Below are 15,210 nucleotides of genomic sequence, written 5' to 3'. Positions count from 1 at the left end.
TTGTCTGTGGATTATATTACACGTGTGTCCTGTATTATCTGTGGATTATATTACACGTGTGTCCTGTATTATCTGTGGATTATATTACACGTGTGTCCTGTATTATCCGTGGATTATATTACACGTGTGTCCTGTATTATCTGTGGATTATATTACATGTGTGTCCCGTATTATCTGTGGCTAATACAGTCATATGTAAAAGTTTGGGCACCCCTATTAATGTTAACCTTTTTTCTTTATAACAATTTCGGTTTTGGCAACAGCTATTTCAGTTTCATATATCTAATAACTGATGGACTCAGTTATATTTCAGAATTCAAATGAGGTTTATTGTACTAACAGAAAATGTGCAATCTGCATTGTAACAAAATTTGACCGGTGCAAAAGTATGGGCACCTCAACATAAAAGTGACATTAATATTTCGTAGATCCTCGTTTAGCAAAAATAACAGCCTCTAGTCGCTTCCTGTAGCTAATAATGAGTTCCTGGATCCTGGATGAAGGTATTTGTGACCATTCCTCTTTACAAAACAATTCCAGTTCAGTTAAGTTTGATGGTCGCCGAGCATGGACAGCCCGCTTCAGATCATCCCACAGATGTTCAATGATATTCAGGTCTGGGGACTGGGATGGCCATTTCAGAACATTGTAATTGTTCCTCTGCATGAATGCCTGAGTAGATTTGGAGCGGTGTTTTGGATCATTGTCTTGCTGAAATATCCATCCCCTGCGTAACTTCAACTTCGTCACTGATTCTTGCACATTATTGTCAAGAATCTGCTGATACTGAGTTGAATCCATGCGACCCTCAACTTTAACAAGATTCCCGGTGCCGGCATTGGCCACACAGCCCCAAAGCATGATGGAACCTCCACCAAATTTTACTGTGGGTAGCAAGTGTTTTTCTTGGAATGCTGTTTTTTAGCCTCCATGCATAACGCCTTTTTGTATGACCAAACAACTCAATCTTTGTTTCATTAGTCCACAGGACCTTCTTCCAAAATGTAATTGGCTTGTCCAAATGTGCTTTTGCAGACCTCAGGCGACTCTGTTTGTGGCGTGCTTGCCGAAACGGCTTCTTTCGCATCACTCTCCCATACAGCTTCTCCTTGTGCAAAGTGCGCTGTATTGTTGACCGATGCACAGTGACACCATCTGCAGCGAGATGAGGCTCCCGGTCTTTGGAGGTGGTCTGTGGATTGTCCTTGACTGTTCTCACCATTCCTCTTCTCTGCCTTTCTGATATTTTTCTTGGCCTGCCACTTCTGGGCTTCACAAGAACTGTACCTGTGTTCTTCCATTTCCTTACTATGTTCCTCACAGTGGAAACTGACAGGTTAAATCTCTGAGACAACTTTTTGTATCCTTCCCCTGAAAAGCTATGTTGAATAATCTTTGTTTTCAGATCATTTGAGAGTTGTTTTGAGGAGCCCATGATGCCACTCTTCATAGGAGAATCACATAGGAGAACTACTTGCAAGTGGCCACCTTAAATACCTTTTCTCATGATTTGATACACCTGGCTATGAAGTTCAAAGCTCAATGAGGTTACAAAACCAATTTAGTGCTTCAGGAAGTCAGTAAAAAGTAGTTAGGAGTGTTCAAATCAAGAAAATGAGAAGGGTGCCCATACTTTTGCACCAGTCAAAATTTGTTTAAATGCAGATTGCACATTTTCTAGACTGTGTTGACCTAAAAGGAGGGGAAGGTAACCCCTTAACGCATTTCCTCAGCCCCTCTTAACCACTATTAATTAGACACTGAAAACAAATGATGGGTGAAAGTCGGTCACAGCTTTATTAAACTTCTTTTATAAAATTTAACAACCTTTTGTAAACAGGCACTTAGCTTTCTTAAAACGCGCTAGCCGCTCAATGCCCCGCTCCATAGACGCAGGCAAGTCAGCCGGCAAGCCGTAGCTACGTGCAATAACTTCTCCAACGCCGTGACTTGTAATAACTACGAATAAAAGAACGAAATAACATAACATCAGCAAATTTGTAACAAAAAGGGGAGGGAGGGTGGGAAAAGCACTTCCAGGACCGCAGTGAACGGAGGAAGAGGAAGGGCTGCTAAAATCCCAGGATTTTATATACATAGGAAGGGGCTGTGCTAATCCCTTCTTTATCCCAATTGGCTCCCCATACTTAAATCCCACCTTCATTAAATCATGGAAGGGCAGCTGTCATGCCCGAACCAATCAGGGGTAAGGGGAGGGTAGGAAAGGCACACCCAGTCAGTGGCACTTTCCTTATCCAGATCAGTGCCCACCAGACTGTGTTGACCTAAAAGGAGGGGAAGGTAACCCCTTAACGCATTTCCTCAGCCCCTCTTAACCACTATTAATTAGACACTGAAAACAAATGATGGGTGAAAGTCGGTCACAGCTTTATTAAACTTCTTTTATAAAATTTAACAACCTTTTGTAAACAGGCACTTAGCTTTCTTAAAACGCGCTAGCCGCTCAATGCCCCGCTCCATAGACGCAGGCAAGTCAGCCGGCAAGCTGTAGCTTTGTGCAATAACTTCTCCAACGCCACGGAGGATCCTGACCTCAGACAGGACTCCGACCCCCACCCATCAACAGCAATGCCTGCTCAATGCCATCTTGGAGACCAGAGAGAAAAATATCGAGCCCGATATCATTCAAATGTACACCATCGGGTCTCAACAATGCAGCATTGTCCCCTTCCAACTGTCTATGCCTAACCACTACCCCAAAACGCTCGCGAACGAACTTAGAAATCCGAGCATTTATGTTCCTCCTGGTACGCTCCACGGCTATACCATCCCTCGCTCCTTGCCACACTGCCCTCGGAACAATTTCTGACCATACGAAAACCAATTCTTGAAAAAAACCATGAAATCGCTCCATGTCGGCTCGCATCATTGTAAGGAGCTCCGCCATTTTGTAGGAACATAAATCATTTCCCCCTGCATGCAAAACCAAAATTGTCGGACCCCTGGTTCCTCTTGAAATCGACACCACTTCCGGGAGAACTTGCGGCCATTGCAACCCCCGGATGCCTCTCCACATGCAGGACACATCTCGAAAGCCTAAATGTCTCCCACCAGGGCGACATTCCGCTCGCTGCGCTGCCCAAAATATGTACGAGTGTCCCAGCAGCCATACCGTTGGTCTAACCGGATCTGCAGAAAGAATTGAAGCGTTAGTACAATAAATCCGGACGAATGTACCTAGCAAAACACGCTGAACGCCACCTCCCGATCCGCTGAACTTCCTCATCAGGCAAACCTTCCTTAGCAGCCTCTGTAGCAGCCCCAATTCGAAAAGAATGTGTGCCGTAATCACGAACCGGCACTCCCACCCCCTTCAAACATTTATTGAATACCGCCTGGAATTGGTATCTCGTCAATGGCGATGAATCTACGTGCGTGAAGAAAAATTCACCACCGCATCTAACATCCAAGTATACCGTCAGCAAACCAACCGGGCACGTCGGGGTGTTTGAGGCATTCAGCAACACCCAAGAACCCCGACCCAATGTATCAGTCTTGGACTTCCTTATGCGTACCCGCACCGCTGTGTCCAAGAAAACCACGTCCCCAACTAGTAATCCACATTCTGAACCGTATTTTCCACGCGGAACTAATACCCCAACCCTTAATGCTCCAAAAAATGCTAAACTGAACGCCGCGGATATGAGGGCCGCTTCGAACTTTGAACTACAGACCTTTTGCGAAATCTCTATCAGCTGGCCCAGTAAGGCTAGCGAAATAGGACGCCGACACTCACTAGTAGGATGAATCCTCTTCCACCCTTTAATGGCCTGCCGAATAATAAAGGATTTCGTCACATCCCCCCAACCTAACAATTGAAAATGAAAGGCAATACCCGACAAACGCTGCTGTACTGATGTCCCCGACAAACCCCTATCCCTCAAATGGCAGAGGTACTCTATTACCACTTGCAATCTCGCCTCCCCGCAGTCTTGCACCGGCCTGGAACCCGCCACTAAACACCATTCCTTCCACGCCTTACCGTAAGCTTGCCACGTAGACGCAGTCACCGACGAGCGAACCAGCGACATCAGCTGTTCGCGACCAACTCCCACAGGTGCGGCGGACATCGAAAAACCTCCTGGAGAGCATTGGGGCAAGAACCTGATAGCACCTGTAAATCAGGGTGAATGGAAGAGTTAGACATGCAAAGATCACTTTCTTGTACCAATTGAGCTCGAAGCCAGATATTAAATCTCAGACTCAATAAAGCCAACCGGCGCAGCAGGCTCAATACCGGCTGCGACTTGGACGACATATGATTGATACATCTAGCAACGCGCAAATCAGCAGTCTGCATATGAATCTCTTGGTTACTGAGTAACTCACCCCAAAGTTCAATTGAAACGACAATCGCAAAAATTTCACATAACGTCCCGTCCCGACATAACTCCGAACTCCGCCAAACCTCCGGCCACGGCTCCCTACACGTCCTGTTCTCGAAAACCGCCAAAAAACCAGCCTCTGTATCTCCTGTGAAACGTAATCCCATATCACGAGCCATGCGGCGGGGCAACATGAAACAGGTATGACCATTGAACTTTTCCAAAAACAAACGCCACACTTCCAAATCCGCCTTCATAGTCTTTGTAACCCGCACCCTGTGATGGGGGCTAGACGCACCTTTCGTAGCTAAGGATAGCCTCCGCGAAAAAACCCTGCCCACTGGCATGATTCTGCTGGCAAAAACCAAGAGACCTAACAGCGATTGCATCTGTAAAAGGGTCACCTTGTTAACAGACATGAATCCATCAATCAGCGACATCAATTTTTGAACTTTCTCACTGGGAAGACGGTACACCATTGCGACCGTATCAATTTCGATGCCCAAAAACGATAAAACTTGCTCCGGGCCGATGGTCTTCTCTTGGGACAATGGCACACCAAATCTGTCTGCCATGGTCGTGAAAGCCATAAGCAACCTGTTACACAAATCCGAGCCCTTTGGGCCAACAAAAAGAAAATCATCCAGGTAGTGGGTAACGGACCTGCTCCCCGATTCCCATCTCACTACCCATTCCAAAAATGAACTAAAAAGCTCAAAATAATAACAAGAGATAGAACATCCCATAGGGAGACACATGTCATAGTAAAATTCGCCGTCCACTTGGCAACCTAGCAAATGAAAACAATCCGTGTGCACTGGCAGCAAACGAAATGCCGAGTCAATATCCGATTTCGCCAACCAAGCACCTTCTCCCGCCGTTCTGATCAACGTTACCGCCCGATCAAAAGATGCATAAGACACCGATGCATCTTCGGGCGAAATCCCATCATTGGCGGAAAACCCTTTCGGATGCGATAAGTGATGTATCAATCGAAACGAACCCGGCTCCTTCTTCGGAATGACCCCTAACGGCGACACTCTAAACTCCGAAAACGGCGGTATTGAAAAGGGGCCAGCCATCCTACCAAGACGAACCTCCTTTTGTATCTTCTCGACAAGAACCTCTGGATGTTCCCGGGCTGATTTCAAATTCGCCGGGAAACCACTGCATTTTTGCAGTCGGAACGGGATGAAAAAACCCTCAGAAAAACCAAAACGCAGCTGACCAGCCGCTTCTTTATTAGGATAACGGTCTAACCACGGTCCCATCTCGACTACGCTCACCGGCGTCCTTCCTATCAGTTTGCTGCGGCTTAATGGGCAACTTTCCTGCTGGCCGCGAACATTTACATGCTGGATGGGAACCGCCACATGCCGAACATTCGTGCTTAAACTTACAAAGGCCGTAGAATCTGCAGTGCCCTTCATTGAACAACCAACAGGCACCGGGTCTTCGCACGACCACTGAACTGGAACCTGTTGCGCTTTGTCCAGCAGCCGCTGATGGAAAGGGAGATGGCCTTTGTGTCATCATCAACCTTAACCAAACCTCGGTCGCTTTCACCCCCAACCAATATCTGGATGGAGAGCCAATCTCCTCCGGAATTCTTCGTCATACCGCCACCATGCCGATCCACCATGAGCCTTATAAGAGTTGTAAATCAAATCTTGGTAAATAAAAAGCTCCGAACAACGACCCGGATGCTTCTGACCCATAATGCAACCCAGCACTGCAAAAGCCTGCAACCAATTGTTCATCGTTTTCGCCACCTTCTGGCGCCCTTTATCCGTAAATCTCTCAAACGTTCTCCTCTCTTTATCCACCGTATGTTGATCCACAGAAATTAGCGACCAAATATCTATAAAACCATTATTCCAAATTTTTGTTTTAGTTTCCTCGTCGATGTGCGACCCAAGCGCACTCACCCCACAAAACATGGTATCTTTATATACTCCCGCTGGCGCGGTATCAACTTTTGCTTTGTTTTGTACAACATCGGATGTTAAGGGCAATTGCCCAAGCAACGCCTTCAGAGCTGAAAGAACCACAGCATTATCCGCACTTTTTAGTCCCAAAAGGGAACACTCACCCGCGTCCGCTGATGGAGGAGGGACTCCCATCGATGGAGGTACTCCGGCTCCTGGACACCTCTCCTGGCTGAAAGTGCTGCGACTTGAAGCCCTGGGAGGCACGGCCACCTCGACCAGGCTGAAAGTCCTTGACCGTGCCCTCGACTCCCGATGACCAGGAGGAGGGCCCTGGCCATGTTCAGGACTCGCAGACGTGCTGGACACCTCCGACACCGAAGATGGGGAGCCACGCCTCGAGGACCGATGATGATGACGACCACGAGAAGTTTCCCTGCGCCCCGACCGCCGGGACCTCTTCCTATTCCTCCGAGAAGTGCGACGCTCCCGCCGCGACTGTGGGGACGACGAATAAGAGGACGAGGATCTCCGGCGCCTACGCCTGTCCTCCCTCCTGCCTGGGGAACCCCTTACCCCTGCATGGACCTCTATAACCCCGTCCGCATCCATAACGTTCGGGGCATGGGCCGCCGAAGACTGGGCAGCATTATAAGAAGCCCCAGTTGCCCCTGTATTTAAGCTATGCCTTGTGACACTAACGGGTGGAATCAAGGGCGGCTGAGCAGGGCTTGATCCCGGCTGCTGCAAAGCTGTGGCTTGGCCCTGTACCCCCCCACAGCCACCGTGGCCTGTTCATGCCTCGCCTCCTCCGCCGACCCGGCGGAGGAGATACTATTCCTGCTCCCCATAATGGGCCCCGCCGCTGCGACCTGCAGCCCCGCGCTGTGCTGACCCCACACCTCCCTCACTATACCCGCCTCTGTAGACGCCGTCCTTGACGCGCGCACGCTGGCGCTGGGGCGTGCTGCTGCTGGGGACCGCGGCGCCGCTTCCTGCAATGCCGCCGCCGCCCCACGTGCATCGGCGCCCGACCGGAAATGAGGGGGCGGCGACTTCCGCCTCACCGCGCGCCGCCCACGAACCCCGGCAGGCAACGGCGAGGCCTCCCGAAGACGCAGAGGAGGGCGGGTTCGGCGCTCAGACCGCCTGCCTCCTCCCTGCCCCCCCGCCGCCGGCTGCACACACTGAGCCACAGCGGCGGCGGCCGGGGCGACAGCAGCTGGAACCGCGCCAGGGGGCATAACCGCCGAGGACAGGTGAGCGCTGATCCCCTCCACCAATGTCCGAAACCAGGGCTCACCCTCCTGCATAACCCGAGCTCGCAGGGCCTCCATCAGAGGGTCTGCCATCTTCCTGCCAGACAGTGCTAAAAAAGCACTTCCAGGACCGCAGTGAACGGAGGAAGAGGAAGGGCTGCTAAAATCCCAGGATTTTATATACATAGGAAGGGGCTGTGCTAATCCCTTCTTTATCCCAATTGGCTCCCCATACTTAAATCCCACCTTCATTAAATCATGGAAGGGCAGCTGTCATGCCCGAACCAATCAGGGGTAAGGGGAGGGTAGGAAAGGCACACCCAGTCAGTGGCACTTTCCTTAATCAGATCAGTGCCCACCATTAGTACAATAAACCTCATTTGAATCCAGAAATATAACTGAGTCCATCAGTTATTAGATATATGAAACTGAAATAGCTGTTGCAAAAACCAAAATTGTTATAAAGAAAAAAGGTTAACATTAACAGGGGTGGCCAAACTTTTACATATGACTGTATTACATGTGTGTCCTGTATTATCCGTGGATTATATTACACGTGTGTCCTGTATCATCTGTGGATTATATTACATATGTGTCCTGTATTATCTGTGGATTATATTACACGTGTGTTCTGTATTGTCTGTGGATTATATTACACGTGTCCTGTATTCTCTGTGGATTATATTACACGTGTGTCCTGTATTATCTGTGGATTATATTACACGTGTCCTGTATTCTCTGTGGATTATATTACATGTGTGTGTACTGTATTGTCTGTGGATTATATTACACGTGTCCTGTATTGTCTTCTGGATTATATTACACGTGTCCTGTATTATTTGTGGATTATATTACACGTGTCCTGTGTTGTCTGTGGATTTTATTACACGTGTGTCCTGTATTGTCTGTGGATTATATTACATGTGTCCTGTATTTTCTGTGGATTATATTACACGTGTGTCCGGTATTATCTATGGATTATATTACACATTTGTCCTGTATTTTCTGTGGATTATATTACATGTGTGTCCTGTATTGTCTGTGGATTATATTACATGTGTATCCTGTATTGTCTGTGGATTATATTACATGTGTCCTGTATTGTCTGTGGATTATATTACACATGTCCTGTATCATCTATGGATTATATTACATGTGTGTCCTGTATTGTCTGTGGATTATATTACACATGTCCGGTATTTTCTGTGGATTATATTACACATTTGTCCTGTATTTTCTGTGGATTATATTACATGTGTGTCCTGTATTGTCTGTGGATTATATTACACATGTCCTGTATTATCTGTGGATTATATTACATGTGTGTCCTGTATTGTCTGTGGATTATATTACACATGTCCTGTATCATCTGTGGATTATATTACATGTGTGTCCTGTATTCTCTGTGGATTATATTACACGTGTCCTGCATTGTCTGTGGATTATATTACACGTGTGTCCTGTATTGTCTGTGGATTATATTACATGTGTGTTCTGTATTGTATGTGGATTATATTACACATGTCCTCTATTGTCTGTGGATTATATTACACATGTCCTGTATTGTCTGTGGATTATATTACACATGTCCTGTATTATCTGTGGATTATATTACATGTGTGTCCTGTATTGTCTGTGGATTATATTACATGTGTGTCCTGTATCGTCTGTGGATTATATTACACGTTTCCTGTATTGTCTGTTCATTATATTACACATGTGCTGTATCATCTATGGATTATATTACACATGACCTTTATCATCTGTGGATTATATTCATAGAATCATAGAATCATAGAATCATAGAATCGTAGAGTTGGAAGGGACCTCCTGGGCCATCTGGTCCAACCCCCTGCTCAAAGCAGGATTCGCTAAATCATCCCAGTCAGATGTCTGTCCAGCCTCTGTTTGAAGACTTCCATTGAAGGAGAATTCACCACTTCTCGTGGCAGCCTGTTCCACTCATTGATCACTCTAACTGTCAAAAAGTTTTTTCTAATATCTAATCTGTGTCTCCTCCCATTCAGTTTCATCCCATTGCTTCTAGTCTTTCCTTGTGCAAATGAGAATAAAGTTGATCCTTCTACAATGTGACAGCCCTTTAGATATTTGTAGACAGCTATTAAGTCTCCTCTCAGTCTTCTCTTTTGCAAACTAAACATTCCCAAATCCTGCAACCTTTCCTCATAAGACAGGGTTTGCAGACCGGTCACCATTCTGGTCGCTCTTTTCTGAACTTGCTCCAGTTTGTTGATGTCTTTTTTAAAATGTGGTGCCCAAAACTGGACACAATATTCCAGATGAGGTCTGACCAAAGAGGAGTAGAGGGAAATAATGACTTCACGTGATCTAGACTGTATGCTTCTGTTAATACATCCTAGAATTGCATTTGCCTTTTTTGCTGCTGCATCACACTGTTGACTCATATTCAGTCTGTGATCTATTAGTATACCCAAGTCTTTTTCACATGTGCTGTCACTTAGCCCTATTCCTCCCATTCTATATATGCTTTTTCCATTTTTATTGCCCAGATGTAGTACTTTGCATTTCTCCCTGTTAAAAACCATTCTGTTAGTTGCTGCCCACTTCTCCAGTTTATTTAAATCTTTTTGAATCCTCTCTCTCTCTCTTCTCTAGTATTAGCTATCCCTCCTAGCTTTGTGTCATCAGCAAATTTAATCAGTTTACCCTCAATTCCTTCATCTAAATCGTTGATAAAGATGTTGAACAATACAGGGCCCAGGACAGAGCCCTGTGGTACCCCACTTGACACATTCTTCCAACTGGATGTGCAGCCATTTACGACCACTCTTTGGGTCCGATCACTAAGCCAGTTATGAATCCACCTAACAGTTGCCTTGTCCATTCCATACTTAATCATTTTTTCAATAAGGATTGTATATTACATGTGTCCTGTATTGTCTGTGGATTATATTACACGTGTGTCCTGTATTGTCTGTGGATTATATTACACATGACCTTTATCATCTGTGGATTATATTACATGTGTATCCTGTATTATCTGTGGATTATATTACATGTGTGTCCTGTATTGTCTGTGGATTATATTACACATGTCCTGTATTATCTGTGGATTATATTACATGTGTGTCCTGTATTGTCTGTGGATTATATTACATGTGTGTCCTGTATTGTCTGTGGATTATATTACACGTTTCCTGTATTGTCTGTGGATTATATTACACGTGTGTCCTGTATTGTCTGTGGATTATATTACATGTGTGTCCTGTATTGTCTGTGGATTATATTACACATGTCCTGTATTATCTGTGGATTATATTACATGTGTGTCCTGTATTGTCTGTGGATTATATTACATGTGTGTCCTGTATTGTCTGTGGATTATATTACACATGTCCTGTATTATCTGTGGATTATATTACATGTGTGTCCTGTATTGTCTGTGGATTATATTACATGTGTGTCCTGTATCGTCTGTGGATTATATTACACGTTTCCTGTATTGTCTGTGGATTATATTACACGTGTGTCCTGTATTGTCTGTGGATTATATTACATGTGTGTCCTGTATTATCTGTGGATTATATTACACGTTTCCTGCATTGTCTGTGGATTATATTACACGTGTGTCCTGTATTATTTATTTCACCTCTTGCTTTGCAGCTTCTACAGAGGTTGTTGCATGAGAGAAAGTCGAGGATTGAGCGTGTGTTACAGGGTAAGACGTCTCCATCACAGCCCCTCTCTATACTGGGCTCAGAGCATAGAGAACAGCGGACAGACCCCATGATGGAGCTGCAGGAGCGGTGGGACTCTCTGCTGCAGAGAGCTGAGGACAGGTGAGAGTGGCCGGCCACAATGTTGCCAGCCATGGATTTATGGGGCTTCTAGAGGCCTCCCTGATCCTTACCTGGAGACCCCCTTCACCGGATCTCTCTCCTTACAGACTCCGTCAGTTAGAGCACATCACCCCCGCAGCTCATAACTTTCAGGAGGCTTTGGACATCTTCCACACTTGGGTGGGCAGCACTGAGAGACGGCTGACGGAGCTCTGGAGAACCAACAGGTCCATGAGCCAAATGAATGACTGTCACAAGGATGTGCAGGTATTATCTACTGACTGTCCCCTGACCAATGTCAGAAGCCTGGAGATATGACCCACCTATCACACCAGGTGCAAGAGGTGCCACCAGCACTGACATCACATTCTCCTCATTTCAGGACCTCTGCAAGGAAATCCAGAAGAAGCCTGGAGACATAGATGAGATCCTGGAGAAGGGTCAGGTCATCCTGGAGCTGGTGTCAGGTACGGCAAGCAGCTCACAAGACATGTATCACTTGGAATAAGGAACCAGTGAAATAATAGTCTCCTGAGACTTAAAAGATATGAGTCCTTGAGGGTTTTTTTCCGTGGAAATGCAAGAAAATTCTTAGATTTCAGAGGTGAATGCACTTTTTTTCTGGATTTTATAGATATAATTTTAAAATCTATAGAGTTCATAGTGAATATTGAAGCAAGGTTTTGACCCCCAGATGACCCTTAACAGCAGCTGACAAACATCTACCCCCCCCAGGTAATTAAAGTTGAGATCTGATAGATAATAGACAGGAATCCATCCTCAACTTGCAGAAGACTGTGGAAGGCGACAGATTGCTGGCCTTCGCCTTAACATAAACAGGACCAGCATGTAAACTACATTAAGCTGGTCTGTCCTTTCCAGTTGTGAGTATTGAGGGTTTTTTTATGTACTCCAATGGTCCAACAGTTATGAAATTAATATTTTTGGAGTTGTGACAAATGTAATGAACTGTCTTATGTCACTGGGCGGTGACTATACCAACCTTAAATTAATCGGGTCAGTCAGATGGATGATGCTATCCATGCCATGTTTCTTCTGTATGGATAGATAAAATCGTGATAGGAAACATGAGAGTAATATCTCCCATCTGGCACCTCCAGGGGCGAAGATATCGTACAATTTGGGAATCCCATAATTTTCTAAGACTGAGACACATCCTATGATTTCTGAAGACCAGCCCCGTTGTGAGTCACCACAGTGCCAAATTATAATCTTCGGCAGTCCTGGATGCAGTTTACTGTAGTTCTGTCTATTTTCCCCCAAAACCAAAATACTCCCCTTCATAAAAGCCAGATCCAAGCCTGTGACATCAGGTTTAGTACATTTCTTCTGTTTATCCTTTTTATTTTATGTAATTGTATATATCGTATTGTTTTGTAAAATCTTAGTATATCTTCTTTTTATAAACGCTGCCTATTTTTCTGGATTAACCCCTTCGCGACCGTCGCCGTACTAGTATTAATCTGCAGGAGGTGCCTTTGTGCCCTGAGCAGCACTAGTACAGCGACACGATCACGTGACCTCACACTGAGTGCCGCGGCGATCGCGTGCAGGTGTCAGCTGTATGTGACAGCTGTCACCCCGCAACAATGCCCACGATTGATGCTAGCACAGATCATGGGCATTTAACCCCTACGATGCCGCTGTCAGTAGTGACAGCGGCATAGAGAAGCATCGCACAGGGAAGGGACTCCCTGCCCGCGCCCACCAGAACAAAGCGAGGCAATCACATTGTTCGCATTGTTCTGGTGGTCTCCATGGAGACCCCCAAACACCAAGATGGCCACGGGTTCCTTCTGGGTCCTGCAGGGAAGGTGGCAGGTGAGCGCCTGCTGAGAGCTTCCTGCTTCCCTGCCTGTCATATCTTGATCTGATACTATCCTGTGCAGTGTGAGATCAGCGATCTGACATTATACAGTGATGTCCCATCCTGCGATAATGTTATAAAGGCAAAAATATATATATTATAACGTGTAAAAATATTTTTTTAAACAATTCCCAAATAAAGAAAAAAATATAAATATTTTTCCAACAAATACATTTATTTATGTAAATAAAAAAAACAATAAAAGTACACATATTTGGTATCTCCACATCCGTAACAACCCTCTCTATAAAGCTTTCCTACTAGTTAACCCCTTAAGTGAACACCGTAAAAAAATAAATAAAAAACGAGGCAAAAAACAATGCTTTATCATACCACCAAACAAAAAGTGGAGTAAAACGCGATCAAAACGACGGCTATAAATAAACATGGCACCGCTGAAAATGTCGTCTTGTCCCACAAAGAATAAGCTACCATACAGCGCCATCAGCAGAAAAATAAAAAAAAGGTTATAACTCTCAGAATAAAGCGATGCAAAAATAATTATTTTTTCTATAAAATAGTTTTTATTGTGTAAAAGCGACAAAACATACAAAAATGCTATAAATGAGGTATCGCTGTAATTGTACTGACCTAAAGCTCTCTTACCAATATTACCATACGCGGAACGGTATTTAAAAAAAAAAAAAAGCAATTCCTGAATTTCTGAATTGCTGTTTTTTGTTCATTCTGTCTTCCAAAAATCTGAATAGAAAGCGATCAAAAAATGTCATGTGCCGGAAATGATACCAATAAAAACGACAGCTCGTCCTGCAAAAAACAAGTCATAACATGACTCTGTCGGATAAAATATGTAAAAATGATAGCTTTCAAAATATGTTGAAAAAAAGTCGCCTAATCACTTATACTGCATGAGGAATGGCATAAAAAATAAATAAAGCCAATTCTCCACATGCTGTTGATTTTTCCAGTCTGCCTCCCAAAGATCGAAGTAAGGCTCACATTTATCCTGCGCTCTACGCTGAGCGCTTACACTGCGGTTTCCGTGTAAATCTCTGAAATACGTGATTCAGACAGAACCTCAGTGGAAAATTCCCTATAATGAGGCATTTGGAGGCACTGTAGGCGCCATAGCACCTGTGATTGGGGGTGTCCGTCTTTTAAGGATTGCATAAAAGTGCCGTCGGCCACAGTTTTGTACACTTCTGAAAAGAAGGAAATCGCAGAACAGAGGCTAGATGGAGTCCAGAGTAACTCTGCTGCCTCACTATAGTGAATGGATCCATTGGGGGTCTCATTTGAATCACATCACTCAGAGATGGAAATCCCAAAGTAAGTGCTCAGCGTAGAGCGCCGGATAACTGTTTTCCCAAAAGTTATGTAAAATGTTCCCAATAAAAGCTTCCACTCAGTCCACAAAAAACGCAAGTCTCCACTCAGATCCTCATCTGTTAACTGGGGGCTTTCATGATACTAGTAGCCCAAAGGCTCTGGAAAAGCGAAATGGCTCCTCACCTGCCAAAAGAAATTCAGCAAATTCTCCACTCTCAAATCCAAATGCCCCCCTCTCTTGTGAGCCCCAATGTGCCTAAACCACATATAGCGGCCTTGTTTGGCATTTCTGTAGTTTTCTGTAGTGATGATGTAGGTAGGGTAACTGACAGGGGGGTGGTCCATTACTGGCCGAAGACAGACTCGAGACAGAGACAGGATCGTGTCCAACAGGTCTTCTCTATTGATTGTACTTTCCACGACCCGCAGCACCACACAGCAGCTGCGCCACTCCGCACACAGGCCCGGGTACCTTCACTTCCTCCGGCTAATTAACGTCCCTCGCGGCTCCTTCACTGTGGCTGCCCTAGGCCTACCACCACAGCGTTTCACCAGTCCGAGTCCGTTCGTTTTGTGGTACCCCAGGCTGTCTCTGTGTGCGGCCCCTCCTGTCAGGACCACCCCCCGTGACCTATTTCAGCTGACAGTCCCCTCCGGAGCTTCTTTTCTGTCCTCTCT

At 45.4% G+C, this 15,210-nt stretch overlaps 1 protein-coding gene across 1 annotated transcript in view; it reads left to right on the top strand.

The window, feature by feature from the left end:
- LOC141047949 (microtubule-actin cross-linking factor 1, isoforms 6/7-like) overlaps positions 1 to 15,210 on the top strand; it is a 277,881-nt gene that overhangs the window by 127,363 nt on the left and 135,308 nt on the right. The window contains exons 5-7 of the mRNA XM_073543327.1: positions 11,179 to 11,354; positions 11,462 to 11,621; positions 11,737 to 11,821. Coding sequence (XP_073399428.1) covers positions 11,179 to 11,354; positions 11,462 to 11,621; positions 11,737 to 11,821 — 421 coding nt within the window. The remainder of the gene's footprint in view (positions 1 to 11,178; positions 11,355 to 11,461; positions 11,622 to 11,736; positions 11,822 to 15,210) is intronic.

Source organism: Dendrobates tinctorius, unplaced genomic scaffold (assembly GCF_039654945.1).
Source record: "Dendrobates tinctorius isolate UK_male_01 unplaced genomic scaffold, ASM3965494v1 ptg000130l, whole genome shotgun sequence".
NCBI lineage: Eukaryota > Metazoa > Chordata > Amphibia > Anura > Dendrobatidae > Dendrobates > Dendrobates tinctorius.
This window is presented reverse-complemented; position numbering and strand designations above follow the sequence as displayed.